General features: G+C 40.3%; 1 protein-coding gene across 2 annotated transcripts in view; it reads left to right on the forward strand.

The window, feature by feature from the left end:
* GALNT7 (polypeptide N-acetylgalactosaminyltransferase 7) overlaps nt 1-27,981 on the forward strand; it is a 145,822-nt gene that overhangs the window by 94,614 nt on the left and 23,227 nt on the right. For both annotated transcript variants that reach the window (XM_060653774.3, XM_060653773.3), the window contains exons 3-5: nt 21,863-22,029; nt 26,786-26,916; nt 27,167-27,246. In XM_060653774.3, coding sequence (XP_060509757.1) covers nt 21,863-22,029; nt 26,786-26,916; nt 27,167-27,246 — 378 coding nt within the window. The remainder of the gene's footprint in view (nt 1-21,862; nt 22,030-26,785; nt 26,917-27,166; nt 27,247-27,981) is intronic.

Below are 27,981 nucleotides of genomic sequence, written 5' to 3' on the forward strand. Positions count from 1 at the left end.
TTGGTGCCATTACCTTGATTTGTGCTGGGATGCCAGCAGTTGTATCCGCCAAAGCCCCATCACAGTGAGTGTCAACACGGTGAAAAGGGCATCGAGGTCATAATATCATGAAAATAATTTTGACCTAACCAAGCTCGTCAAAGGGTCTTGGGGACGCTAGGGATCTGTGTGGATCATACTTCAAGCAGCGCCGTCATAGATTTTAGAATAAATTAGATAAATAATAAAAATGAGCCTTCAGAAAAACAATTGTCACGTTCAAGTCTTCGGTTTGATCACTGACAGATCATAATGTTATTTTATAAAGTTAAGTTGGAATTCTTCTACCTGATTCATGGGAAGTTTCACCAGATTCCATGGTTAGTGACGATTCAGATAATTAAGATGCTTACCTAATCCAAAACTTAATTGAACGCTATTTTAATTAACTGATAAAGAAGAACTTTATATTACAGAAGTGCTAGAACATCTGCAGAAGGGTAGATGACCTGATAGTTTGAGATCCTATCACCGGACTAATTACGTGGGACTGATGGATAAAGTAATAAAAAAAAAAAAAATGGCCAGCCTTACCATTCCTGGGACAGAAATGTTTTTAGACGGTACGATGCAGCCGATGCAGCCAGCCTCCAAATTTGGAGTAGCTTATTATCATAATCATTTAAATGATTCAGAAATTATCTCATGGGAGTAAACAGGGATTCAGACCAAGGATTCAAAGTTCAACAATGTATTGGCCAGATACTTCATTATAATAATATTTTTGTATTGAGCATTTTTTGATATTTCAGGAATTCACAGCAGAGGGCCGACAAGTTATTTATATTTATTAAAGTCTAGAGCAAATACTAGGATAAATATCAATACATCATCTAAGTGCATCATAAAATGAGGCCAATAGCAGTAACGTGGTAATTTCTGATCAGCCATTATACAGATGAGCTAAGTTAGCTTCCAAACTGCCAGCTCTTTGGTTCGGCACATGTGCTAAGCCATTCCATTCAAAACCTTACTCTTTAGCAAATTACTAGACCAAAAAAAAAAAAAAAAAAAGCCATTTTATTGGTATTTTATCCTATGTATTGTAATTAAGTTATGAAGTTAAAATTAGTCTTAGGACAAATTTTTTTAGGTTTATTTTTATTTTGAGAGAGAGCAAGTGGGGGAAGGGCAGAGCGCGAGGGAGACAGAATCCCAAGCAGGCTCCAAGCTATTAGTACCAGAGCCCAATGCAAGGCTCCAACTCACAAACCCTGAGACCATGGCGTGAGCCAGAATCAAGAGTCAGATGCTTAACCGACTGAGCCACCCAGGCACCCCAGGACCAAATTTTTAATGAGGAAAATCTAGTAACTGGAGGGGATCCTTTAATTTTTTTTTTCACTCCATCCTACCCTTCCATTTTTGAAAGAATATCTTTTGTATAATACCTGAGTAATCAGACGGTGCTTATTATTCCTATTCTAATAATTATAAAACTTTAATTTTTTTAATGTTTATTTTTGAGAGAGAATGAATGAGTCGGGGAGGGGCAGAGAGAGGGAGACACAGAATCCGAAGCAGGCCCCAGGCTCTGAGCTGTCAGCACCGAGCCCGACACGGGGCCCAAACTCATGAACCACAAGATCATGACCTGAGCCTAAGTCAGACACTCAACCGACTGAGCCACCCAGACGCCCCATGACTGTAAAACTTTAAATAGATACACAACGAAATCAGAAAAAGCTAACTCTACAAGACAGTTGAATTAAGTCTTATGTTTCTCATCAGCGTTCATTATAAAGTACAATATATGTGTATACACTTTTGTTATTGATTCTCATATCTCTGTCCTCATATAGAATGAGTTGAGAGCACACCCCACGTAGCCCTCTCTGAGTCTCAATTTTCCTTATCTGTAAAAAGGAGTTTTCCGTGTTTTTGGCCACACAACCCCCAGAATCCTTCCTTCAAGTGACTTTCTTCATAACTCTCCGCTTTGGGTCTTTGCACCTCCTTGAAACCCCAGGCTCCTGAATTCAGTTTGGAAACCACTAAACATCTTCCAAGGCCCCTTCCCTTTAAAAATTACTTTTTTCTGTGTTACTACATTCTCCCCTGGGTCTTCCACAATGTTTCTCTAGATACAAAAGCTGAATAGAACCAGCCAGCAAAGCAGCTGGTGTGCAGCTGTTCCCACTCTAGCTTAGCAGAGTGCTTTCTGTTCTGGCATTGCCTCTTCTTCCTGGAAGAGCTGAGGAGCCTGGCAGCTCCTGGGCCGGTGCCAGGTGCGACAGCTCTTCTTGGAAAGTAACAATAGATACCGGATCTGTTAGCTTAAGCGGCGCGGTAGCCAAGCAGAGGCAAGCGCTGCTTTGATTCCTGCACCTTAGCAGTATATGCTCTGTTTGGCAGAACTTGCACTTGATATCCAGCCCCTCAATGCTATGCCCAGCCTGGCAGAGAGAACAGACTGGCTGCCAGGATACCAGGCTCAGCCCTCTTTGGTTTCCCCAGGAGCAGGAAGGGGAGTGGGACGGATTAGCGAGGAGGCACTCAGCTGTTTTATTTTGCCAAACTCAACCCTGCTGGCACCTCTAGGATCTAATCCTGCTGTGCGAATGTCTCTTCCTGTTGACCTTTGTCTGTCACCTCCGGGGAGTCGGAGGAAACCCATTTTGCCACCTTGATTAAGAAGTGAAAGAGAGTCCCCTCTCTCCCATTCCAGAGGCAGCTGCTGTTTGCTGAATATTCAAGTTCTTTTCCCATACATTTATGTACATATATTCACACTTTTTTGAACCTAAACAAACAAAAACAAAAACTTGTTGTATAAGCTCATCACTCTCTATACTTCCCTCCGACCTTGTGCTTCGGCCTCACCAGCCTTTTCTTTTTTTTTTTTTTTTTTTTTCTTTCTTTTTTTTTTCTTTCTTTCTTTCTTTTTTTTCAATATATGAAATTTATTGTCAAATTGGTTTCCATACAACACCCAGCGCTCATCCCAAAAGGTGTCCTCCTCAATACCCATCACCCGCCCTCCCCTCCCTCCCACCCCACCCTCCTCTCCCTCCCTCCCACCCCTCACCAGCCTCTTCTACTTGACCTAAGTCTCGTGGTACGATTAGCGCCCTGCTAACACCAGGTAGGCAGCAAGGATGCACTGTTTATGGCTGTAGCGATGGCGGTGTGGGCCCTTATTTCTCCTCCTTCTTCTTCTCCTCCTCCTCCTCCTCCTCCTCCTCCTCCTCCTCCTCCTCCTCCTCCTCCTCTCACGCTGCCTTGGATTCCCACACACTCCCGTCCTTGGTTTTGCCCCTTCTGTCACCATCCTGCGTCCGGGTGTCTGATTTCCTCTCACACCTCAGACCGCACAGATAAGCTGCTGATCACGGCGCACGGGAGCCAAGTGCGCAAGATGGCACTTTCAGAGCCACGTGGCAGCTTCTAAAGGGCATGGCTTGGACACTTCAAGAAACATGCTCGTAAGACATTACGAATTTCGTAGACTCAAAATTTTAGAGCTAAATGGAGCCAGGGGGGTCTCCGGTACCATTTCTACATTTTGTGGACAAGGAACAGGAAGTCCAAAGAGTACGCGTCCGAGATTACGTGGCGGCCAGGGGTGCATGCAAGTCTCTGGGATTATTTACCACACCAGGTAAAGGATCAGGAAGGTCTGTTTATCAGATCAGTTATTTCGATATATTTTTTTTCAATTTTTTAAGTTTATTTATCATTTTGAGAGACAGAACGAGTTGGGGAGGGGCGGAGAGAGAGGGAGACAGAGAATCCCAAACCGGCTCTCCTCTGTCAGCGCAGAGCCCAATGCAGGGCTCGAACGCAGGAAACGCAACAACACCATGACTTGAGCCGAAATCGAGAGTCGGACGCTTAGCTGACCGAGCCATCCAGGCACCCCCAGAGCAGTCATTTTAAATTTAATATTTGAGACATTTTTATAGTACTAACGTTTTTATACTTAGAAACAAAAGGAGAGTATGTTGTCAAGTTCCAAAGTGACTGTCCCCTCAAACGTAGGTGTTTAAAATCCCAACTATTTGCAACAAGGGTCTCTGCTTAAATCTAACGTAGAAGCAGCCATCATAAGGAGAGAACAGAAAGGCACCTGAGTGTGGTCCCAGAGCAGAGCAGCAGTGTTTGTACAGTGCCTGTCATTTAGATCGTGCTCCCTGCCTGGCCCCTGCACTCATTTATACTCAAATACCAAGGAGATGATACAAAAAAACATTCGCTAGAATGTCTGCAGAACTCTGGGACAGCAGATTCCCACACTCGAGGGTGTGCCTTTTTATGGCCCTCCTGGTTAAAGTCCTATTCTCTGGCATCATCATAATTGTTTTCAAAGCATGAATTTCACTTTAATTGAGAGAATGTGATTGTCTCTGTCTCTTAAATCTTTGCAAGTTGCTTGCAGTTACAACGCAGCCAGCAGCATTAGCCCATAAGACAAAAATTCATCCACCTATCATGCTTTCCCTTTATAGTGGGTGGTGCAAAGGTGTGACAGACTTTATAGCTGACTTTTTGTAGCCGTCCTTATTGGTGAACTTGAATTTCTGTTCGTGTGCATTTTGCTATGAGGTCAGTCCTTGTTACCAAGGTGTTTGTGTTCTCTGAAGTCACCATGAGCATGGGGCTAGGAATACATACAGACAGAGGCACTGCTCCTAGGGCAAGCACAGGGTTAGGTTCTTGTGAGACTCCGGTCACATCGGTTCATTAGCTGATCAATACCTAACCTTGATATATGTGTGTTTTGTTTCTAAGAACACCCTATTTAACATATAGTGTTGCAGCTTAACATTGAACTCATGGCCAGCAGCGCTGGAACTCATGTCTTAAGGAGGTCAGTCTAACACCAGTATTTTCTCCATAAGGCACGACACAGTCTTCTCACACTTCCGAGCGCTAGACGGCCCTTAACCACTATGTTTGGGAGCCATTTTAAACCATGAAATCACCAACAAAAAGCACAAAACTGAGAAGGAGATGGCCCTAAATAGACTATGAAAAGGACACTATTTTTTTTTAATTTTTTTTATGGCTGAATAATTTTTTTATTGTATATTTATACCAAAGTGTTTTTTATCCATTCATTCATTGACAGACATTGAGGGTTTCCACATCTTTTTTTTTTAATATGAAATTTATTGTCAAACTGGTTTCCATACAAACACCCAGTGCTCATCCCAACAGGTGCCCCCCTCAATACCCATCACCCACCCTCCAAAGAAAAGGACACTGTTTACAGTTGTCAGAGTGACGACAAGAAGGCAGAGTACCCTCTAGTGTCTTCACATAGGCAACTCAATTGCAATTCACGTTTTTTTGGCTGCTGTGCACATGTTCTCAAATGACTGTAACCATGTCCCAGGAATTGATTTGGGGGTTGAAAATAAAATTTAGGGAGTACGCAAATTAACAAATACAGATTCCACGCATAATATGTTTGAATATATTTGTATATATGAATCTGGAGCTCAGGTTATTCACAGAAATATTTCATACATAGTTAAAGAACATCGTGCTCACTATCCCATTAATGGTAAATGCAAATTTCAGGAACACTGAAAATGGTAATTCTAATAAACCAAATTTTTTTACCTGCTAATTTATGCCAGAAAGGAAATACGATAATGGCTTTTAGAAATGTCAAAACCAAAAAGTATAAAATATTGGGTTTTTCTTTTTAAAGAATGGACATAAACTGGCCTAGTTATTATAAATATACCTCCACAGTTCATCTTTTTTGCCTCCTTCCCACCCCTCCTTCCCCACCTCACTCCCACTTCCTTTACTACATCTTACTACTAAAATGATCTTGGGAAGGAATCTGGAATCCTGCCAGGATGTGCTCAACAGAGGCTCCTGCAGTCAGTGGCATGGGCAATGAAACATGGGAGGTTTTCTGCACTGTTCAGAATATTTATTAGACAAAGTGATGAAATAGTCTCTGTTGATGAGCACACCTAATCTGAGTTTCAAAGGTACTGGTGGCCATTTAATGAGATAGGACACTCTCAGGCAAGTGCATCCCCTTACCTAAATGTTTAGATGCTGTACTCAATCTGTTTAATTTCCTAATAACTAGCCTAGACTAATATCAGGAATACTTACTAATCTTATCTCCCCTCCTCAGGAGAAGTGACATAAATTCTTTCCAGGAAGCACATAGTTAAAAGAATATCACACCTGTTACCTCAGTCTTGGTCTCAGAGAAACAACAAAGTCTAAAAGACCATGGCCATGAAGTCTAATTGTAATAATGGCAGGGGAAGGAATGAATGGTTTTTGAGGATCAGAAGTAGTTGCAGGGATGATCCAGGAAGGGTTTATATACTCCTGGGGTCCAGTAAAACTAGAGAGACCTTGTCCCACAGCTGATTTGGGGGAAGTTATTGACATAACTCCTGTGGATAAAAGAACAAGATAATGTAAGTGTGTGCATACTACCAGAACCTGAAAATATAAAATGCTAATAAAATGTGCTTTGAAGTATAGTCACTAGTTTTAACAGTGTCATTGCCAATAGGCAAGGATATGGATAATTTCATAGAGAAATTTCTTAAAATTAAGGTGGGAATAATTTGGAGGTAAATAGAAGTATACTTTTTTCTCCTTTAAAATATTTTTTGACGTTTTTTTATTTATTTTTGAGAGAGAGTGAGACAGTGAGAGAGCGAGCCCACAAGTAGGGGAGGGACAGAGAGAGAAACACCAAATGGGAAGCAGAGCCCATCGCTGAGCTTGAACTCACGAACCGTGAGATCATGACCTGAGCCCAAGTCTGACGCTTAACTGACTGAGCCACCCAGGTGCCCCTTTTTTTCTCCTTTAAATTTTTTTTTTAACCTTTATTTATTTTTGAGACAGAGAGAGACAGAGCATGAATGGGGGAGGGGCGGAGAGAGAGTGAGACACAGAATCGGAAGCAGGCTCCAGGCTCTGAGCCACCAGCCCAGAGCCCGACGCGGGGCTCAAACTCATGGACCGTGAGATTGTGACCTGAGCCAAAGTCGGACGCTTAACCGACTGCGCCACCTAGGCGTTTCTCCTTTAAAAGGTGGCAGTAACCCTTACAGTTGTCTGTGCTCCCCAGAAAAAAAGCTTCAATAGATTGGCATCCGCTTCAGAAAGCAAGACTTCAGGTATCCAAGAGATTCAATTAAATTGCTCCTGTAAGGTCTTGAGTTTAGCAACTGAAAAAAAAAAATTGCTTTTTATTTTGGCGACAAGCATTTTGTAAATAAAAATGTTAGGAGGAAAATGGTGTTCTGCGTCCTGGTATCTCAGGTAATGAGGAAGCTGCAGAAATGGCTTCCTTTCTTTCATGAAGGCTTCAGTACAAAAGGTCACCATGGAGGTTAGCACCGTGACATTAATCTGGGGCCCTCAGATGCAAGCAGGCTGTCAGCAATGGCACGGCGGATCAGAGGAGCCCTCGGAGAGTGGAGGAACTAAAAAGGCAGTTGATGTATTAAATCACTACAGTTCTTTAGATTCCTGGGAAGTGATGTCCACTCATAGCTCTAGAAAGGAATTGAAAAGCCAAACTGTTTTACTCTTGAGAAACGTAATTGGACTTGCCTGAATTGCTTTGGAATATTCAGGATTTCTAAGGCTGTTGGCAGATTTTAAAGAGGTATCATTTGTGCACCACGTAAAATACTTTATTTCTGAAATGGTGATAATCAAGCATATCTAGTAATATTGGAAACGCCATACTGGAACTGAGAAGAACTGGCTTTCCTATTTAGATTTATAGACTTCCCTAAGTTGACCGCTGGCCCTCATAAAAGATTTCTTCCAACAGAGCTCTTATTATCTTTGTGTTTTCCTTTCCCACTTAAGCCCATTTGTCTAGACGTAGCAGCTCTGCTCTAAGGGGGCTTTTGCTCTATCATGACATGATAGCAACTATCTAGAAGGGCTTTATAGTCAGGTGGAATTTGGTGGAGTAACCAACTAGTATCAGGAAGGAAAAAACTGGCAGAAATGAAATGCAGAGGCACCTTAAGTATGATTTGCCAATCCCTCAAATAGCCCATTATTGAATCAAAATGTGAATGGGTACAAACAGTAATGTTTTTTTAAAAATATGCCCTCACTTTTTGGAAGAGATGCATTCTGGCTACAAAGCGAGTGCCGAAAGTTGGTCTAAGTCTGTTACACAGGTAAAGCTCTGGTTCCGGGGAAAGCCTTAATGTGATAGTTTTAATAAGAAAAGAGTTATCGGGACAGACCTCTTGCCCAGGGGTTGCTGATTACAAAGCTGCCAAGTAACGTTCTTTCACTTGTAGTTGCTGCTTCAGTAGCAATTTTATTTGTAAAGGTTTCAAAAAAGGAAAGCATATGTTTAATAGAAAATTTAAAAGAAGAAAATAAGAATCACCTACCCCTGGTAGGGTTTAAAAAAAAAAAAAAAAAAAAGATTGCACTGCATGGATGACCAGAATTTATTCCACCAGTCCTTCATTTGGGGACATTTGGGTCGTTTCCAATTCCTCACTATTACAAAGGATGCTTCATTGGGCAAGCTTGTGGGTCAATTATTGTGCCCACTGCTGATTACTTCAGTTGGACAGATTTCTTTGTGGAATCACTAAATCAAAGGATTAATTGCTGTTTCCTTTTACTTGGTAGTGTTTTTCGACTCTGGAGTCTCCCCTCCATGGTCTACAGCATCCCTGGTCTATGCTGCTCTATTGGCTTCCATCTCACACAGAACAGATTTGTTTGGCTTTCTTTTCTTTTTCCTTTCCTTTCCTTTCCTTTCCTTTCCTTTCCTTTCCTTTCCTTTCTTTCCTTTTTCCTTCCTCCCCCCCCCCCCTTTTTTTTTCTTCTTTTTCTTCCCCTATCCTATCCGCAGGGACTCTGAAGAGAGAAGGTAACCCATTGGTAAGAGTACGGTCTCCAGATGACGATTGACTGTACCTCACTTCTGATGTTCACATGTGTTCAGTTCTTGGGTTTCCTGCCAAGGAAACTAAAACTAAAACCAAAACTAAAATGTTTTCCAGAATTGTGGTTTCCTGTCCTCTGCCGTCTTTAGAGTAGGAATTAGCATATCCTTTCAGTTCTTACTTTATAATTCTATCTCATGTTTGAGCCATCACTTTTTTCTTTTAGAGAGTGCACGAGCAGGGGAGAGGTATGTGGGGGCAGGGGAGGGGGACAGAGAGAGAGAGGATCCAAAGTAGGCTCCACACTCAGCGCAGAGCCCAACACGGGGCTCGATTCCACAACCCTGGGATCGTGACCTGAGCTGAAATCAGGAGTCAGAGGCTCAACCAACTCAGTCACCCAAGCGCCCTTAAGCCATAAACTTGTTGATAACTAACTCCAACTCACTTTTGGTGACTCATCAGCCTCCTAATAGACGATTTGATTTTCTAGAAAATGTCAACGAAGCAAAGATGTAAGAGAGAAGTAAAGGTAATTCAGTTAATGCAGGAAAAGAGGTAGACTACTTTAATGATTTCTCAAAATAGTATTACCAGATTTCTTCACCACAATACTTATTAAACATCTCGTGTGTCCATTAAATTACATGCTAAATGAACAACCTACCTTCCTAATACCTTAAATAAGATAAATTACTGAAGAGTTAATATATTCTTATTAGCTCCAGAAATTGCATATTCTGTGAATTTATAAATGGTAACTGTTGTACATTATGTACTCTTTTCCACATCTGTAATCATAGTTTTATAGTTGAGAGTCTTTAAAAAATGATCTAGTGCATCTCCTCATTTTGCTGTAGGAACATTAGTATCAGTCCATGTTTAAGACTTCCACAAGTAAATACCATACAGCCTATATTGATAACTCTCTCAATATCTCACAATTCTTTGTTGGGAAATTATTTACTAACTCCAACCTAAAGTTACCATGCTACCACTGTAAGCTCATACCTCTTTAGTCATTAGCAGTGTCGAAATTTGCTCTTAGAAATACAAGTCCTCCATATGGTCGATGTGATTTCCTGCTTGTAATGCGAGTACATTGAGAAGGCATATACTCACTGAACGATGAAACATGGAAGAGGAGATGACTCAATAAACATTTTAAAGAATGTTTGCAAAGTGTGATTTTCAAATCTGTGTTGAACTTAAATTCCCAACTTGGTCTCTGCACAACTGTTTTTACTAACTTGTATTTTGGTGTAATGCCATTGGTCTCCATTGACAGCCTTCATGAATAACAGCCCAGTGAAACTCACTGCTGCGTTTGCCATAAGGAGGACCCCTTAGAAAAAACTCCCATCTGGTCTTCACAGCAAGAATATTGTACTTCTGAACAACTGGTTTGTTAAACACGGATTAGACCAGGTTTCCCTGCTAGGAAATTCAAGCCAAATTGTGGCCTGTCCATTAATAAGGAGGGACAGGAAGGCACCCAAGACTACCATGTTGGTTAGCTCAGGGCAGTGCTATTCATAGGGTATTCTTTGTGAACCGTGCCTCAGAATTGTGCACACAGGAGTCCTTGGCCCACTGGTATGTAATTTTAACACGTTGTTCTTGATTCCTCCTTTTTTTTTTCCCCTCATTCTTTCTTTATCCATTTTCCCCTTCCTATTTTTAACATTCATAATATTTTTGCGTTCTCTGTGTTTGTAAGCTGCTCAAAGTCCTTTGTGGAATAAGGCACAGCATAAATGAATAACTAAGCCGCAAATGCAAACCTGTGTTGGTTCATGCTGTTAGTGTCATTACCCACACACTGGCACCCACCCAACTTGATCCTTACTCCTGTTACTGGTTGTTTCAGCTCAGAGGTATTGGTATTTGATAAGCTGGTGCCTCTATAAAATCAGAATATGGCATATAAGCTCATATTTGAAATTAGAGTCCAATATAGCTAGAAACATATGGCTCACACTGTGAAATGTTCATTTTCCCTTCCCAGAGAGTTTCAGAGATATGCACATGAACATATGTCCACTCATGGGATTCCTTGCCAGGTTTTTTCTTAAATTATGGTTTGACATTTCAGATCATTAAGTGGACACATCTGTCCATGTATGTTTTCCTTTTCAAAAAAAAAAAACATTTGAAGACCTTTACCCAGTGACATAGTTCAGCATTCTTAGCTTGCCCTGATGTCTTATTTAGTATTCTCAATCCTTAAAATCAGGAAGAAATCTACAGAACTGTGTGCAGTCATTTTGTTAGTGACCACGAAGCCCCCTGGGTATTGAGTGAAAAGAAAGAAGTCATTTCCCCCCCCCTTTTTTTTTTTGTTTTAAGTATATATTGTGTGAGTAATCCTTTTGTAAGTCTTTGGCTTAAAGGAAAGAACCTTAAAGTTAGAGTCAAAGGATTCGTTTTTAAATCTCTCCTCTGTCACTGATGGTGACTTTGAGCAAGTCCTATAACCTCATGGAGCCTCAGTGGCCTGATGTAGAAACTGAATAATACTAACGCCTGTCCTGTGTACCCCGGAGGGTTCCTGTGCAACGCGGAGGAGATAATGATGTGTATGGTGGTGCTTTGGAAACTAGAAGAGCTGTTAGAACTACGTTTCTGGGATAAAATGAGATCACAATAATCAATAGCAGAAACACTCTTTGGCTCAGGTACTGTCCACTCTGCTAGAATTGTAGAGCCCTCAAATTCTCCCACCGAGTTCCGGGAGTCCACTGGGATTGTTGAACCCACGCTCGGGAATGAATCACCTTGGGTTGCTCAAGGTCATTCAGGTTCCTTCTCTGTGGCTCGCTGAGGTGAGGGGCTTTCCATTGCTGCTCACACAGGCCGTGCTCGCTAAATCCTTGGGCTGAGGTCCTTGGGCTAAATCCTTGGGCTGAGGCCAGCAGCGTCTTCACCAAAGGGACATACACTCATCCCTGCGGAACCACTCTTGACCCCTGTCGACTGTGACCTTCTCTCCTCCATCACCTCGGAGAGTATCTCAAAATGGAGAAAATGCCCTTCACGCCTGGCTCGTCTGTCAGGACACTCGTTGAGGAGGAACATGGGTGGAAAGAGCTGAAATGGAGGTATTCTCCAAAGCCACGCTCGAAGGTTTCCGTCCCAGGCTTTGTACATATTATCTAAGGTTGTCACAGAGACCGTACGCTGAGTGGCCCAAAGATGATGTAAGCTTTAGGAGGCCTGCGGCGGTTTTGGAGCTGTGAATTCTAACCATACTGTGGCTGTGTTTAGAGGATCACTGGCAGCTGAGCTGTCGTGGCTAATGACTGGACAGCTGTCTCCCACTAACTTGGGGTGCCAGGAAACTGGCAACCTCAGAGGTTAGAGAGAATGGAAATAAATACAGATTTATTTAGCCCTGGGTACCAGGAGCTCACAAGTGGTCTGGACAGATAGATAATGGCCCTGTTCTTTGTTACGTAAGCTATGTAAAGCAGTGGTCTTTACTAATGTTTTTTTGTGGCTTCTTGCCTTAAGAATCAGCTGAGATGAGCTAGAGTGTTTCTGGTCCTAGTCATTCTGCTCTGCCAAGAATCTCCCCCCTTTTCCTCTAACACGTTAATGGTTTAGACATGATAAAAAGCTGCACACCTTATCTCTACCCTGGGAAATGAGATCCATCCCAAGAAAAGTTTAAATATACTACTTGCTGGGGCACCTGGATGGCTCAGTCGGTTAAGCATCCAACTTCGGCTCAGGTCATGATCTCGTGGTTTACAGGTTCGAGCCCTGCGTCAGGCTCTGTGCTGACAGCTCAGAGCCTGGAGCCTGCTTTGGATTCTCTGTCTCCCTCTCTCTCTGCCTGTCCCCTGCTCATGCTGTCTCTCTCTGTCTCTCTCAAAAGTAAACATTAAAAAAAAGAATTAAGGGGCGCCTGGGTGTCTCGAGGGCGCCTGGGGGTTCGAGCCCTGCGTCGGGCTCTGGGCTGATGGCTCGGAGCCTGGAGCCTGCTTCCAATTCTGTGTCTCCCTCTCTCTCTGCCCCTCCCCCGTTCATGCTCTGTCTCTCTCTGTCTCAAAAATAAATAAAATAAACGTTAAAAAAAATTTTTTTTAATTAAAAAAAAAAGAATTAAATACACTACTTGAACAGAACTGGGGGCACTTGTCCTAAAACCTGGCACACACAGCAAGCCTGTGGGGTTTTTTAATTTAGATTGAGCTGATTGGGAGGGTGGACCTGATAGAGATTATGGGTATTCTGAGCTAAAGCAACCCATTTTCCTTTCCTTCATACCCATTCTGGTGTCCCACATTCCAACTATGGCACCATGCACCAAACTCCAAAACAAGTGTGGCAGACAGCTGTGTGTTTTCAATTTACCTAATTTAATCCTGAAAGGTGGTCTACTTGAAAAAACTTTTGTAGACCCGACCATTAATTCTGTGTTCATTGATTTTGACCTTTAACCCCAATAGAGCAGAAGTTAAAGGTTATTATTCTCTTGTTCATTAATATCTAATTCACTAAGTAAGAGAATGGGTGGTATTCTGTAATATAGTACAACATGGAGAAAAGGGGTATTCCTAGAAAATTTTTTGAGATCAAATCATCCGATATGTATTAACAAAATACATGAAAATTCTGTTTTGGCTGAGAGCAGAACCTCTGACGATTAGCTGTGCTGACATTTTCATGTTGTAGGTGGTTAAGGAAGAGTGGGTTCTATTATGATAGGCTTAATTTTGACCTTCAAGGGAAGAGCAACTAATACGAGGAATTGATAAGAATATTGAAGGAAAGGAAGTAGATCATCTTAGAGCTTCTAGTAATCAAGGAAGGGAATACAAGCTCTTGAAGGCATCGAGGTATTCTATTGTTTAAAAGCTTCAATTTTATTGTGCCTTGTAAAAGAAAGAATACATTGCTAAGAAGGAATTCATCTCCACGGGATGAGAATAGAGGAGCCAAAGAAACTATGTGATCATTATACCCCCAGCTATCCATGGGAGAAGGGACCTGAGTCAGCCAATAGGAATTTACTCTGTTCAGCAAACCCTATTGTGGATGAAGATGCATGGAGCTTTCAAAACCAGTAAGACTGTCAGATTCCATCTCACCAAGCAACATTCCAATTGTAATCAGAATTTGTAGGCAGATTATTGTAGTGGTGACTACATTACATGAAAATTTGTGGGGGTTTTTTTCACATCAGTTTAACATATCAGCCTCCTATTTGGTTAGCATGTGTAATTCTCTTAAGCTCAATTTTGTACGTTCATACAAGTTATTTTTAGGACGTACCAGATAATAGTGGCCTGTAGTAAGGCCATCTGTACTTCATCTTTCTGTGACTTCAACAATGATCATTGAGGAACATCTCCGGTAATTTCAAATTTTAAGAGATTGATTCATTGATTCAATGATAGTGAAAAATCTCTAAGTTTAATTCTGTGAAGACATATACATAATGAACGAAAGTTTACCAAAATATCAAGAGTAGCATGTTAAACATGAATTATTTGCCAGAAACCAATCTACTCAAGTAGCTTAAGCTAAAAGAAAAAAAAGGAAAAAATGGTGGAGGTGAGGGGTGGCAAGCAATTAACTGAAAGGATGTAGGAGTATCTCTTGGGTGCCTTGGGTGCCCCGGGTACCTCAGTCAGCACCCCCAACTCTTGGTTTTGGCTCAGGTCATGATCTCACGGTTCATGGGTTCAAGCCCCACATCGGGCTCTATGCTGACAGGGAGCTCTCCCTCTCCCTCTTTTTCTGCCCCTCCCCTGATCGTGCTCTCTCGCTCTCTCGCAAGAATAAATTATATTTTAAAAAATTTTTAAAAATAAAATAAAACTCTACTTTCACACATTTGAAAAAAAATTATTCTTAATGTTCTAAGTAAAATCCTTCTATTGAAGTAAAAAACAAGGAAATACTCTGATAGTATAATCGTGACTGTATCAGAATTTACAAAAATGTCTTTTGAGTGTAAAAAAATAAAATCTCCCACAAAGCACCTTTAAAAATAATAAATAAGCATTAAAAAAAGAAGAAAGGATGTAGGAGTATCTCATGGAACCTAAGGTCAGGAAATACACTTGACTGAACTAGGAAATGAAAAGTTGCGAACCAAAGTCAGATGCTCTTTCTTTCTGCAGTTCATAGACTGTTATCTCTACTTCTCTCTTTCTCCATGAAAATAGCTACCCGGCCTATGCCTCACAAGATCATTCAAGAGCCCAACTAGAATCTCAGAAGCTCAAAGTCCAGAAAGGGGCCTCTGGCCCAGCTTGGGCAAGTATTTGCTGCTATGCCTAAGGAGTGATCTCCATATTGAAAGTTTTATAACAGCATGTTAAGAGGGAATTAAATTCAAATATAATGAGCACAGAATAAGGAGGCACCTAAGTATATTAAATTTTAGTTGAGGCTTTTAAAGCATCGTCTAGCACTAGATACTGAGGAACTTACCAGATGAGTTTGAAAGGAAGTACCATCAATAATCCGGAGGTATTGTGAAGAAGAGGAGAGATTTTAGGGAACTGGAGGTGGGAAAATACTGCCTTAAACATTTTCCAGAGGAGAGAGAATGTTTGGTTCTGGAAACTTGACACTGATGGACGACTCTTAAGATCCTAGAAGAGACCACTTATTCATACTTAAAAAGTCACCTTCACTAGGTACCAGTGTGAGTCTATGAAAAGGAATCAAACCAACTAGTAACTGTATCTTAAAAAAAAAATGCGTTTACATTAGTGGACCAGGAGACTGTGTGATACCTAATTTGTCTTGATTTAGTAGGATAGCTGAGTAAAGTTTTCAGATCCCTGTGGACTAGGTAAAGAAATATAGTGTGAATGATAGTGCAGTTAGATGAAATTGATGAGTAGAGTGATAGCAACCTCTTAAGGATTACACATAGCTTTCAAGCACTATATTTGACCTTCTCATATTCGTCCATATAAACAGTGGCTCCAGAGATAGAAACCATACTAATCCAATTTTCCATATAGAAAACGAGGAAGGATGGTTAAGAGAGCAGAGACTGCTGGAGCTCATACCCAACCAAAAATGCAAAATAAATATAAACAAGGTATTTTATGCTGAGTTCAACTGCAAAAACACAGAATGAGAAACACTAGGCTTAGCAGTAATTGGGGGAGAAAAGTTGTAGGGGTTTGTGAGCTAGCAGTATGATATTGTTGCAGAAAATATATCCAGTACCAGTGTAATTTTAAGTTGTTTTTGTAAAGGAATTGTAGCCAGATTAAGGGTTGTAAGATTGCACCTTTATGTCGGCAATTCCACATCTGGATTATAGCAGGCTTTTCTGGGAAATACATTGACGAAAAGAGCATATCCAGAGAATGGTGATCAGGAAGTGTAATTTATAAATTTCTTTGACGCTCAGATTCTCTATTTTGGTACGTGTAATGAACTGCAAGGAATAAAATCTACCATAGCATGTTCTTAAGGGGCTTACTTTGTGTCATTTCCAATCAAAGTACGTAGAAACTGAACACTTGGGTAAAATTCCACTCCCCCCAGTCTGTTGAGTTTGAGTGATTTGGTTTAACAGTGATAATTCTCCTTTCATTGAAAATGTATATTGGTTTCTGAATGCTGAGTTAAATTTTATATTCTACATTACTAATTTATTCAACCATTGGGTGTCAGCACTGTTTCATGTAAATCATAAGCAATTTTCCACTTCCTTTTATCATGGGAATGAGCAAAAAAGGTTTTAGATGGAGACAGGAAAGATTCTTAATTGATTTAAAAATAAAAGTAGGTAGTGTATAAAGAAAAACAGTGTTTCCTAAATTGAGAATTTGTTTCCTATGCCTAAAAAAGCATGCATATATGTGCGTGCACATGCACGCACATACACACACCCCTGTAGATTAATGATAGTTTCTGTGGATTGCAGAGGTTTGCAGCCTAAAATACTGTTTTTCATAGTCTGCTGAATTAGATATTATTTGTTGATAAAGTCTAGACACAACAAGGCCATGTATCAAACTACTGATCTTAAAAACATCTGGTACTGAGGGAATACAAGTAAATTATACACAGGCATTTCACTTTTGGGTTGAAATTTACTTTTTTAAGTTCTAGAAGAGTCACTGTGAGAATTTTTCCCATCTTTTCTTCTGATCGCCAGCACCTGGCCCACATAGCCCCCATGAATACTGTGTTAAATGACTTTAAAGAATAACTATAGCATTAATCACTGCAAACCCATAATCTGAATGTGAATATTTGCGACCAGAACAGTCTCTTGATGATGCTAAAGCACTACTGTCCTTGACGTTAGAGGATTTTTAAGCTCTCTTGGAAGATGAGGCGCCAGAGAGCAGACATTAGTCCAAAGTCTATAACATAACCCATCCACTTAAATGTGGCATTCTTGCTTCAGTTGGCCTTCCTTCTTATTAGAACTGATTACAAATTCTCCACCAGTAAAGTGAGAGAAAGGATGCAAAATAGGGGGTTTTATAGTACCATGGGGGCTTCTTTCAATAACAAGTCTTAACATCAAGTCTTTGTATATTATAAGGTCTCTTTCTGTATGCTCCACTCAATGGCTTCATCTCACAATGGAAAATCAGAGAAGCTGCCAAAGAGCTAAACTTTCTCATGAACCTGCATTCAGGCTGATGGTGGCCAGTGAAAGCTAGTAATTAAAAGTCACCCAATCTGCATTGGCTTAAAGGTCTCCTTTCAGCTAGTGGCCAATCAGCCTGAAGTTCAAACTCCCTCTCTGGGCTGTTTCTCCTCCATAGGGTCTCATCTCGTCTTCCTTTCTTCTGTAGCATCCAGATGATAGAAGGGTCCTGCATCCTTGAGGTGCTATGGGTACTTCTGGTCTGTTTACCCTCCATCTCTGCTGCCTTCTCCTGTCTTCCCAGGTGTATGACGTCTTTGCACTTGCTGCTGAAGGAACCCCTGCCGTAGTAACTTCTGGTCAATTCTCCTGCTGCCCTTGGGACACATGGTCCCTTCCGACATCTGCCCCACTCCAGGGACTCACTCCACATTGGCTTCCACTGATACTGTGGATCCTCTGAACCCCACGGCCCAGTCCCTGGCTAAGCCTTCTACCCCATCACTTTGCTAAATGTCATCTTACCCCTTACCATGGTGACTCCCAGCAGGCCCGTGGATCTTAACTCTAAGCTACCTTCCATGTTCCCATGGAAAGCATGTGGACATCCTAGGCTCTCTGGCTCCAACCTAGAGCCAAGGGAGCCTGCAGAGAATAGGTGGAAAAGGGAATTGTCTTTAACTCTCTCTGCCTGAATACACATCAGAATTATTTCTGTTCTGTGCTGTAGCCACACCCTGTGGGGTGGTCTCCTCCTAAAGGTCAGAACTGGAGGCCAGGCACAAGTCCCTTTCTCCATCTGCTTTTATTCCCATCTTGTTCCCTCCAGATTTTCTACCCATCCTCACTAGAAAAGCTTCTCCTTCCCTTTTCTGTGGAAAAGTAAGCAGATGGTTAAATAATGGACCAGCCATACTATGGAATATTATGCAGTAGTTAAAAAGATTTAGATAATATGATAAATCTGTACATATTCACATGGAAGAAGAATTTATACATATTCATCTGAATATGTTGTGTGTGTGTATATATATATATATACTCACACATACATACTCATTTATATGCCTGCATAAGAAAAATTTACAAATACACAGCCAACTATTAACAGTGATTTCTCCTAGGATGTGAGATTTGGCATAGTTGAGGAGAGGTAAGGGAGGGAACCTCCACCTTAATAACCTTCTGTGTTGCACAAGTTATATAATGCTTTTGTAATTTTTGAGACAAATAGGAAAAGTATACACCAAGAGATGTTACTGGCACACAATCTCATTTACATCTTTGGAGTTATTTCCAAACTGTACGTAGGCAAGAGGAGATGGAGAGGCGAGACAACACTCTCTATTCCGGTTCTCTTCTCCCCTTGTCCTGTGGAAGAAGGCAAGGTAGCATGCCCAGATCTTTAAACTGTCTCCACTTATGCAGTTCCCCAGGACAGTGACGGTGCCCCTCATGGGACCCAGTCTCCCGTCTTCACTGTACCTCTGCCTTCCCTCCTCTAGTCTCTGTGTGTTTTCAACTCCTTTCTGTCTGCCATTCAGAGTCCCTGTCTGCTTATTTCCCCAAGTTGTCATCTTCTGCCTTAGAAATCAGCAAGTCCCAAATGTCCTCCCATGTCTTGAATATTTTCACCAATTCTCGTGTCTGTTATAAATTGATTGGTGTCTGTGCCATCCGGTTCTGCTGTGTTAAGCCCAGTGGTTGTCCTCAGAGAAGGAACAAGGTTGCCTGAGCCTCCATCTATCTGAGTTACAGTTTGTTTTGGGGGACTGTTATTCCTACCGTGTAAAATTAGACCTGTCTGCCTGGGTTGCTTCTCTCCAGAAGCACTCATCACATCTTCTTTCAAGATCTGCATTCCTCCACTGCTGTATTTTTTAAGTTGCTATTCTGAAAGAATATTTGGACCCTCTCAACTTTGGGTTACACTAGAAAGCCCTCTTGGTTTAACTTGTCGCTATAGGGTGCCATACCCCACCAGTCCTTCCCCATTCCTGGGGCCATCTCCTGGCTGCAAAGGGGAGGAGAGGAGAGGGCTCCCATCACATAACAATATGCTCCATGGGTGCCTTGTATTGAAATGATATTCAATATCATCAACAGTTCTTAGATCAGTTCTTAGCCATTCATACATAGGAATAGCTAGTATTTTTTCTTTTACGTTTGTTTTATGTTTAATAAGATTTCTTGTGAATTCACGATAGCCTAGGTTTATTTCCTGCCTTCACTACTTACTAGCTGTGTGATCTTAGGCAAATCATTTCTTTCTGAGCCTCAGTCCCCTTATCTATAAAATGGGGATATTAAGGGGTGCCTGGGTGGCTCAGTTGGTTGAGCGTCCGACTTCGGCTTAGGTCATGATCTCATGGTCTGTAAGTTTGAGCCCCACGTGGGGCTCTGTGCTGACAGCTCAGAGTCTGGAGCCTGCTTCGGATTCTGTGTCTCCCTCTCTCTCTGCCCCTCCCCCACTCATGCTCTGTCTTTCTCTCTCTGTCAAAAATAAATAAACATTAAAAAAATTTTTTTAATGGGGATATTAATAGTACTAACCTCATAGTGGTATTCGCAGGTTAAATAAGTTACTAAAAGTAAAACAGAATAGTGCCTGGCACATAATAAGTAGATGCTGTTATTTCCTCTACCGCAAATGTCCTTTGTAACTTTTCCTCTTTAACTTATGTTTATTTTTCGTATTTTAATTACATGTTCCAAAGATATAGATCTTCCAAGTTCCCATAATACCTGCAATCATATGCACACGATTCATTCTTGTGCTCTTATCTTTTCCTCCCCACTCCCTCCCCATCTCTTGGGGCTTAGTACTTTTTTTTTTTTTTTAATCATCTTTAATCAAATCACTAGCTCCAGGGGTCCTTCCTGACCACATGTCTCGAGGCTAAGCGAGGTCCACCTGTCGTAGGCACCCTGGTTTTTGCATCGACACTCTTGGAAAGTACAAATATTTGCTCTGTGTCTTAATTCCCTTGTAGGACCATGGCTTCGTAAGGGCAGAGACCGTGCTGTCCTCTCAGTGCTGCAGCTCTGGTGTCTAGCTGAGAGCATGAGCATAATGGGTAATTAATACTCCTTTAATGAGAAAATGCAGATATAGGAAATAAGATTTAAGTGGATTACCGGACTCAATCTGCATTTGTATAAAAATCAACCTTTAAGAACATAGATAATTTAGAACAATTTTGAAAGGAAAATACACACTTGGAGAAAAGGTTGTTTCCATCTGAATCAGACCAGGACCTATTTTAAATAATGGTTCCTATTCTAATTCCCAGTATAGGTTATCAAGCTGATAAGGTTAATTACTGCTTTTATGGCTTTAAATTTAATCTTGGGAACAAGCTTATTTACTTCGTGAAAAGCTTTGGCGTTAAAAAAACAAACAAATATAAATGTGTGTGTCTATGTACACACATATATACGTATATATGCTTTGTGTGTATGTGTGTGTGTGTGTGTGTGTGTGTGTATTTTTTGTGAAACTCACTAAACCTTCCCTGGCTCCTTGAGTCTTTATCAGGCCCTGTTCTGAGTTTCCTTTCAATTAGAAAAAGGCTCCTGGCAACTTTATTCCTACTGTAGTTGTGTCAAATAGTTTTGTGTAAAATAGCTAAATATCTTCTTTAGCTAATCTAATAACTAAACGTTTCTAGGAATTTTATTTTTTTTCAAGTTTATTTATATTGAGAAAGAGAGCAAGCACGAGCGGGAGAGGGGCAGTGAGAGAGGGAGAGAGAGAACTCATGAACCATGAGATCACGACCTGAGTCGAAATTAAGAGTCGGATGTTTGACTGAGCCACCCGGGCACCCCAGATTACTAGGATTTTTAAAATTCATTCAACAGTTAATTTTTTAATGTCTGCTATATGCCATAGGTCAGCCTATTTCATTTTTTTTCCTGAGGGTTTTGGCCACATTAGAACAGGACAGCTTTCAAATCCAGCTGTGTGGTGGTTCATGCACAGCAAGTGAAATAAATCTGTGCACTAGAAACTCAAGTTTTAAAAAGGAAAGTAAACTGAGATCTAAGTCATGGGGGGGGAAAAAGCCCAGCTCTGATTGCTGTGAAAATCTGGAGTGCCCCCGGCGGGGACGCATACATTCAGAAATTAATTCTCTTTACCACACAGCAAGTGCCAGTGGTTAGGGAGCTGCTCTGTGAGTGACTTCATCTCGTAACATCTTCTCTCTTCCATTTTGTGTTTCTGTTAAAATGTAAAAGGTTGCATTTCATCCGCTTCCCTCGTTTAAGTCAGTAATATTCAATCCAACCAGAAAACCTAATCGCAGTGAGTTTGCAGAGGCATTACCAATTGCCTCTAAATAAACATGACTAAATGTTCCTTTCACAGGTGCAAGTATTGGCATTATGATGAAAACCTGCTCACTTCCAGCGTCGTCATTGTCTTCCACAACGAAGGATGGTCAACCCTCATGAGAACGGTCCACAGTGTCATTAAAAGGACTCCAAGGAAATATTTAGCAGAAATTGTGCTAATTGATGATTTCAGTAATAAAGGTAATGGCTGTGGAAAATTGACTTTCTGTCTATGAAATAAGCTAATTATGAAGACTTGCAAAGTGTGATTTTAAAATAATTAGTCTTTAAAAATTAACAATTAGCATCTATTGATAGCATCTGGTACCAAGCTGGCACTGTGCCAGGCATCATACATAAATTATTTTGTTTCATCCTGGCAATAATCCTTGAGATGGATACTGTTGTTATCTTTATTTTACACAGGAGCCTCAGAGATGTTCAGTAACTTGTCAAACGTCACAGAGGTACTAGTTAACAGATCCAAATCTACAGGCTCATAAGTCTGTGTATTTAACTGCCATCTTACACTACACCAATTCTTTGGGCCTTGGATTTTGCAAAAATGGGGCCATGAAGATCATTTATTGAAAGACTGAAAAGGGCAATTGTGTTATGTTGTATTGCTACGAGACGCTCCATCCATAGCCGTCAACCTGAAATCCATATACCTATTTAATAGCCTAATTTTTGCATTTGAACAATGGTACAAATATTGAATTTGACCAGACACCGCGGACCATTGTTATATATAATAGAAGTATCTACTAAAGCTTATTTCGTTCTGTATTTGATTTAGTATGTTGAATAAAAGGAAATTGTGTTGTATTTTTTTCTTCTTTTTAAGGAGCCAGCTATTATAGCGTTTAGGGAGGTGTTGGTTAACCTAGGTTCAACTTGGCAAGAGAGAGATTGAGCAGTGGTTTCCCAGATAAGTGGGTTTTTTAAATTAACATTTATTGTAAGCGGAATATATCTTCTTAATGGCACAAGTATTAGAAGATAGATAATGTTATAGTTCAGGCCCCAAATCAGCATGCTAAATAAGAAAAGGAATGGTGCTGCTGAAACCCAGATCTGGATATTTATTTACTAGTCTTTGCTTGTCATAAAACTGAATTAGATTCTTTGAAAATTGACCAAAGCACTCAGGCTACTCAATAACAACAAGGTATTTGCTTTTTTTTTGGCAAATAAGTCTCGCAGAGAATTTTTGTGTACAAGTGAATATATTAGAGGTGAAGACAGACCATGGGTAGCCTGAAAATACCATTCAGAATGGCTTTACACAAGCTTTCTCCAAAACTTAATTTGTAACTCTCGCAGTCTAGATAAACCTCTGCTGTTTTTGCAAGGACATGATCGGAATATTGATCTACACAGATGTCAGCACGGAGAAGAAATAGAAATAAGGCCTATTTCCTTTTCCCCTCATCTTTGTACAACTAAGCACTTTTTTCAACTAATCACTTTTAATTACACTAAAAAGTGTAATCCTTTAAAATGTTTAGTCCTATCAAATGCCCTCTACCTTAGACATCTTGACTGCAATTTTCTATGACAGGAGGGCTTTCATTAAGAATACGATTCCTGTCTCAAGATAAATATTTGAAAATACATTTTGAAGTGATATTGTTGGTACCAACAGTGTTTTAGATTTACGAAAACCTACATCTACAAAAATGACTTTGGGAAATCTCGTGTATGTGATTATGTGGATTTTAAGAAGCCTTATGTTATTAATACAAGCAGAGGCTTAGCATATCCTTTAATAAAAAGTGCAGATACACCAAAATGTGTTCCCATCCTAAAATAACTGCTTGGCTTCAGGAGAGGAGAACAGAATTTGGACTTCAGTTTTTTTGTCCATTTGACTTTAATTATTTTGTGTGATTAGTGCTCTAACATTCAGCCTCTTATAACGCAGTTTAATAGCAGTCAAGTGCAGGACCTGCTTATCTTGCAGAGTGCAGAGAGGCATTGTTGGCGCTCCCCTTGAACAGAAGTACAGAAGGCCTTTAATTTTCCCCATTTCATAACAACCGTAAAATTTGTCAGCCCTATCCTTAATGAGCGAACATTTGGTTTGTTCTTTCCCCGATATACTCAGAAACTAAAAGTTTGAGTTACCATTTTTCCTTTAAAGACAAAACACTTTACTAACATCAAACCTCACAAGAAGCTGGCTGCTTATAACACTGGGGTTTCTGGAAAACACAGTGTCCTCTCTAAACAAGAGTTGGGGCCTTTAAATAGAGCACACTCCTCTATGCTTGTACGTCAGCCAGCTGAGGCCAAGTGGGGCCGAGGTAAAATGGGTCTCCACACTCTCAGTGGCTCATGACAACACAGAGTTATACAGTTCTCTGGCTCATACTACGCATTTTCTGTGGCTCAGCCCCAGCAATGCCCCACACCTTCACTGCAAGGCAGCCTGAACTCATGCATTGCCCGCCTGGTGCAAAGGAAGAGAGAATGGTGAAACACTAGTGGGATTTTAACACTTCCGCTCACAAGTGCCTCACATCATTTTGTCCACAGCAGGTTGGCCATGGCAAACCACATGGTCTAAGCCTACTTTCAGCAGGCTGGGGAGAATAATCATTCCCCGAGGAGAGGCGAATGTTTTGAACATGATTAGAATCTACCACGGTGTGAGATCCCAAAGAAGCCAGAAGTCATTTGACTGACCAACTTACCTTTTGGACCATCTTAACTAAGAATCTAAATTTGAAGCACAGGCCATCAACTCATTTCTGGCCATAACAATATATTTTAAATTTATTTAGATTGCATAGTCAAGAGAGCACTGAAATGCAGAGAGACAAATATCATATGACTTCACTCATATGAAGACTTTAAGACACAGAACGGATAAACACAAGGGAAAGGAAGCAAAAATAATATAAAAACCGAGAGGGGGACAAAACATAAGGGGCTCTTAAATATGGAGAACAGAGGGTTACTGGAGGGGTTGTGGGAGGGCGGATGGGCTAAATGGGTAAGGGGCACTAAGGAATCTACTCCTGAAATCATTGTTGCACTAAATGCTACTTAACTTGGATGTAAATTAAAAAAAATTTTTAAATTAAAAAAACGTGGAAATGCAATTCAGAGGGTGCTTTTAAAAAGTAATTTAGGATTGTACCAAGCTGAAAAAAAATAAGGTAAGATTAAAAAAAAAAAAAGTCACTTAAATTGAAGGGAAAAATTACCTAGATTATTCTGGGGAAAAAATATAATTCAGCATGAGAATTTTATTTATGCTACTCATGAAAACTGGATGCCAAAATAGAAAAAGGTTGATTTTTTCTTCTCAATCCTGAATACCCATGTATAAGTGTATTGCTCCCTAAAAATGAGTCAAGTATTAAGTGTACAGTCTGACTAGTTCATCTCTAAATATATCTTCTTTGTTATTTATGTATTCATGGTCCAAAGTTTTAAACAACTTAAAATAATTTTTGTGTCCCCAAGAAACATCTTTAGAGATCCAAGAGCTAGTTGTGGCTGTGATGGACCAATTTCAAGGGCTCATAGTGACACAGACAAGTTATTCTCTTGCTGGGAATTCAAGCTGGTGCAGCCACTCTGGAAAACAGTATGGAGGTTCCTCAAAAAACTAGAAATAGAACTACCCTACGACCCAGCAATTGCAGTACTAGGCATTTATCCACAGGATACAGGGGTGCTGTTTCGAAGGGACACATGCACCCCCATGTTTATAGCAGCACTATCAACAGTAGCCAAAGTATGGAAAGAGCCCAAATGTCCATCGATGGATGAATGGATAAAGAAGATGTGGTATATACATACAATGGAGTATTACTCGGCAATCAAAAAGAATGAAATCTTGCCATTTGCAACTACGTGGATGGAACTGGAGGGTATTACACTAAGTGAAATTAGTGAGTCAGAGAAAGACAAAAATCCTATGACTTCACTCATATGAGGACTTTAAGAGACAAAACAGATGAACATAAGGGAAGGGAAACAAAAATAATATAAAAACAGGGAGGAGGACAAAACAGAAGAGACTTATAAATATGGAGAACAAACTGAGGGTTGCTGGAGGGGTTGTGGGAGGGGGATGGGCTAAATGGGTAAGGGGCACTAAGGAATCTACTCCTGAAATCATTGTTTCACTATATGCTAACTAATTTGGATGTCAGTTTTAAAAAATAAAAAAAAGTTATTCTCTTGCAACTGGGAAACCAAGGTGGAAACTTTGGCAAATGTGTCTTTGTTTTGACAAAGTTTCCTCTACCAGATTGCAAATATATGTATATGTTTATTTGTTATACATAAATCTTATATTTAAATATTTACTTATGTATACGTGGTAGTTATATATATACATACACATGTACATGAAGCCATACATATACTTGTTGATACCCACAATACAGAGAAAATTGGATCCTTTGGTTATTATTTGGCAACTTGATGACTATATTTATCACACCAAGACCTCAACCTTCACCACTGAGTATAGCTAGAGAAAGATGGCCCGGAGACCAATTTTAACCTATACCCTATGTAGATTCCAATAAAGTTATATAATGTTGTTTATAGCCCGTGTATCTTCAGAATTCTGGAACCATTACTTCTGCTAAAGTAACCAAAATGTTTGCCTTAAGGATTTTAGATATGACATTAATATGCAGATTTTTTTTTTTTTAAGTTTTCATGTCAGTTGACATAGTCATTATATATTTAACATTTGGAGAGGTGTTTGATGACTGTCAGGCTAACCAGCTCTCTGTAGGCATATTAAGCAAAAAAATGAACTCAAATAATACACTTTACCTTGCTTCCCTGTAAACATTCAATCTGTTTGACCAGCTGGACTGCACAAAGTACCTGTTGCCTATTCCTGTTTTTTGAGAAAATTTAGAGTTTAACCGGTTTATGTACATAAATATCATTTATGTTGATTGAATTCTTTTATCCATAGAACACTTAAAAGAAAAACTAGATGACTATATTAAGCTGTGGAATGGCTTAGTGAAGGTATTTCGAAACGAAAGAAGAGAAGGTTTAATTCAAGCACGAAGTATTGGTGCCCAGAAGGCTAAACTTGGGCAGGTAGGAAACATTCGCTATTTCACAATGTTAACATCTTGGATTTGGTAACTAAAAGATCGTATCCGTTTTTAAGTACCCTTCAGATTTTTTTTTTAATTGAAACGAAATGCTGGCTTTATTAAACCGATACCTTCTATGTCAGAATGGACTCTAATGCTAATGTATTACTAGCATCTAATGTTAAATTGTGTGTGATATGCGATGTACCATATGTGAAGAGTGTTCTTTCTCCCTGCCTCTGTTTTTTAAGGTTTTGATATACCTTGATGCCCACTGTGAGGTGGCAGTTAATTGGTATGCACCGCTCGTAGCTCCCATATCTAAGGACAGGTAACGTTACTTGGCTTTTTTTTTTTTTTTTTTTTTTTTCTTTCCTGGGTGAAAAGTAAACCTTGCCCGAGAAGGACAAATAATATTCTTCTCCTTCTCCTGATTCTAGTTCCATTCAGCGCCTCAAGCGCTGCGTTTTAAGCATTGTCATTCGGCCGGTGGTTCTCTGGGCTGGAGCCAGACGGATCCTTTGGGCTGATTCGGATGCAGGCAGTCCAGCATTCGGGATAAGTGTAGGGTGTCTCACTTAAGAATCATCTTGTGGTTGGGTTAGTGAACAGAAAACCCTGTAGCTCCAAAAGCTTTGTCTGAGAGTGACGTTAATTGTTCCCTCTACACTGTGATAACAGTGCTAAAGACTTGAAGGCACATGCTTTGAGATGATACCTCTTGGTTTTTTAAGCCTTTTTGAATTACGATTTTAGATACAAAGGAGCAGCTGTTACTCGTGTCAAAGCTTTGGGTTCCTGTAGAAACTTTAAAGTTTAGAAATAGGTAGCCATGCGGTAGAAATGTGGCGATGACCACATTTACAGAAGCGTCTGAACAATAGAAGGCAGCATTAATCTCCTAGTTCCAAAAGCCTTCGCTGCTTTTAGTCCAGAATTCTGACTGTTTCAGAATCGAGGGAAATAAAATCTGTCCCTGGGGCGAATGGTGTGAATCAAAGGAAGAACTTTGGGGGGTTTAATTATCCATGGATTTGGTCTGAAAGCCTGTCATGAACATTTTTCA

The sequence above is a fragment of the Panthera onca genome, chromosome B1, assembly GCF_046562875.1.
Source record: "Panthera onca isolate mPanOnc1 chromosome B1, mPanOnc1 haplotype 2, whole genome shotgun sequence".
In the NCBI taxonomy this organism is placed as follows: Eukaryota; Metazoa; Chordata; class Mammalia; order Carnivora; family Felidae; genus Panthera; species Panthera onca.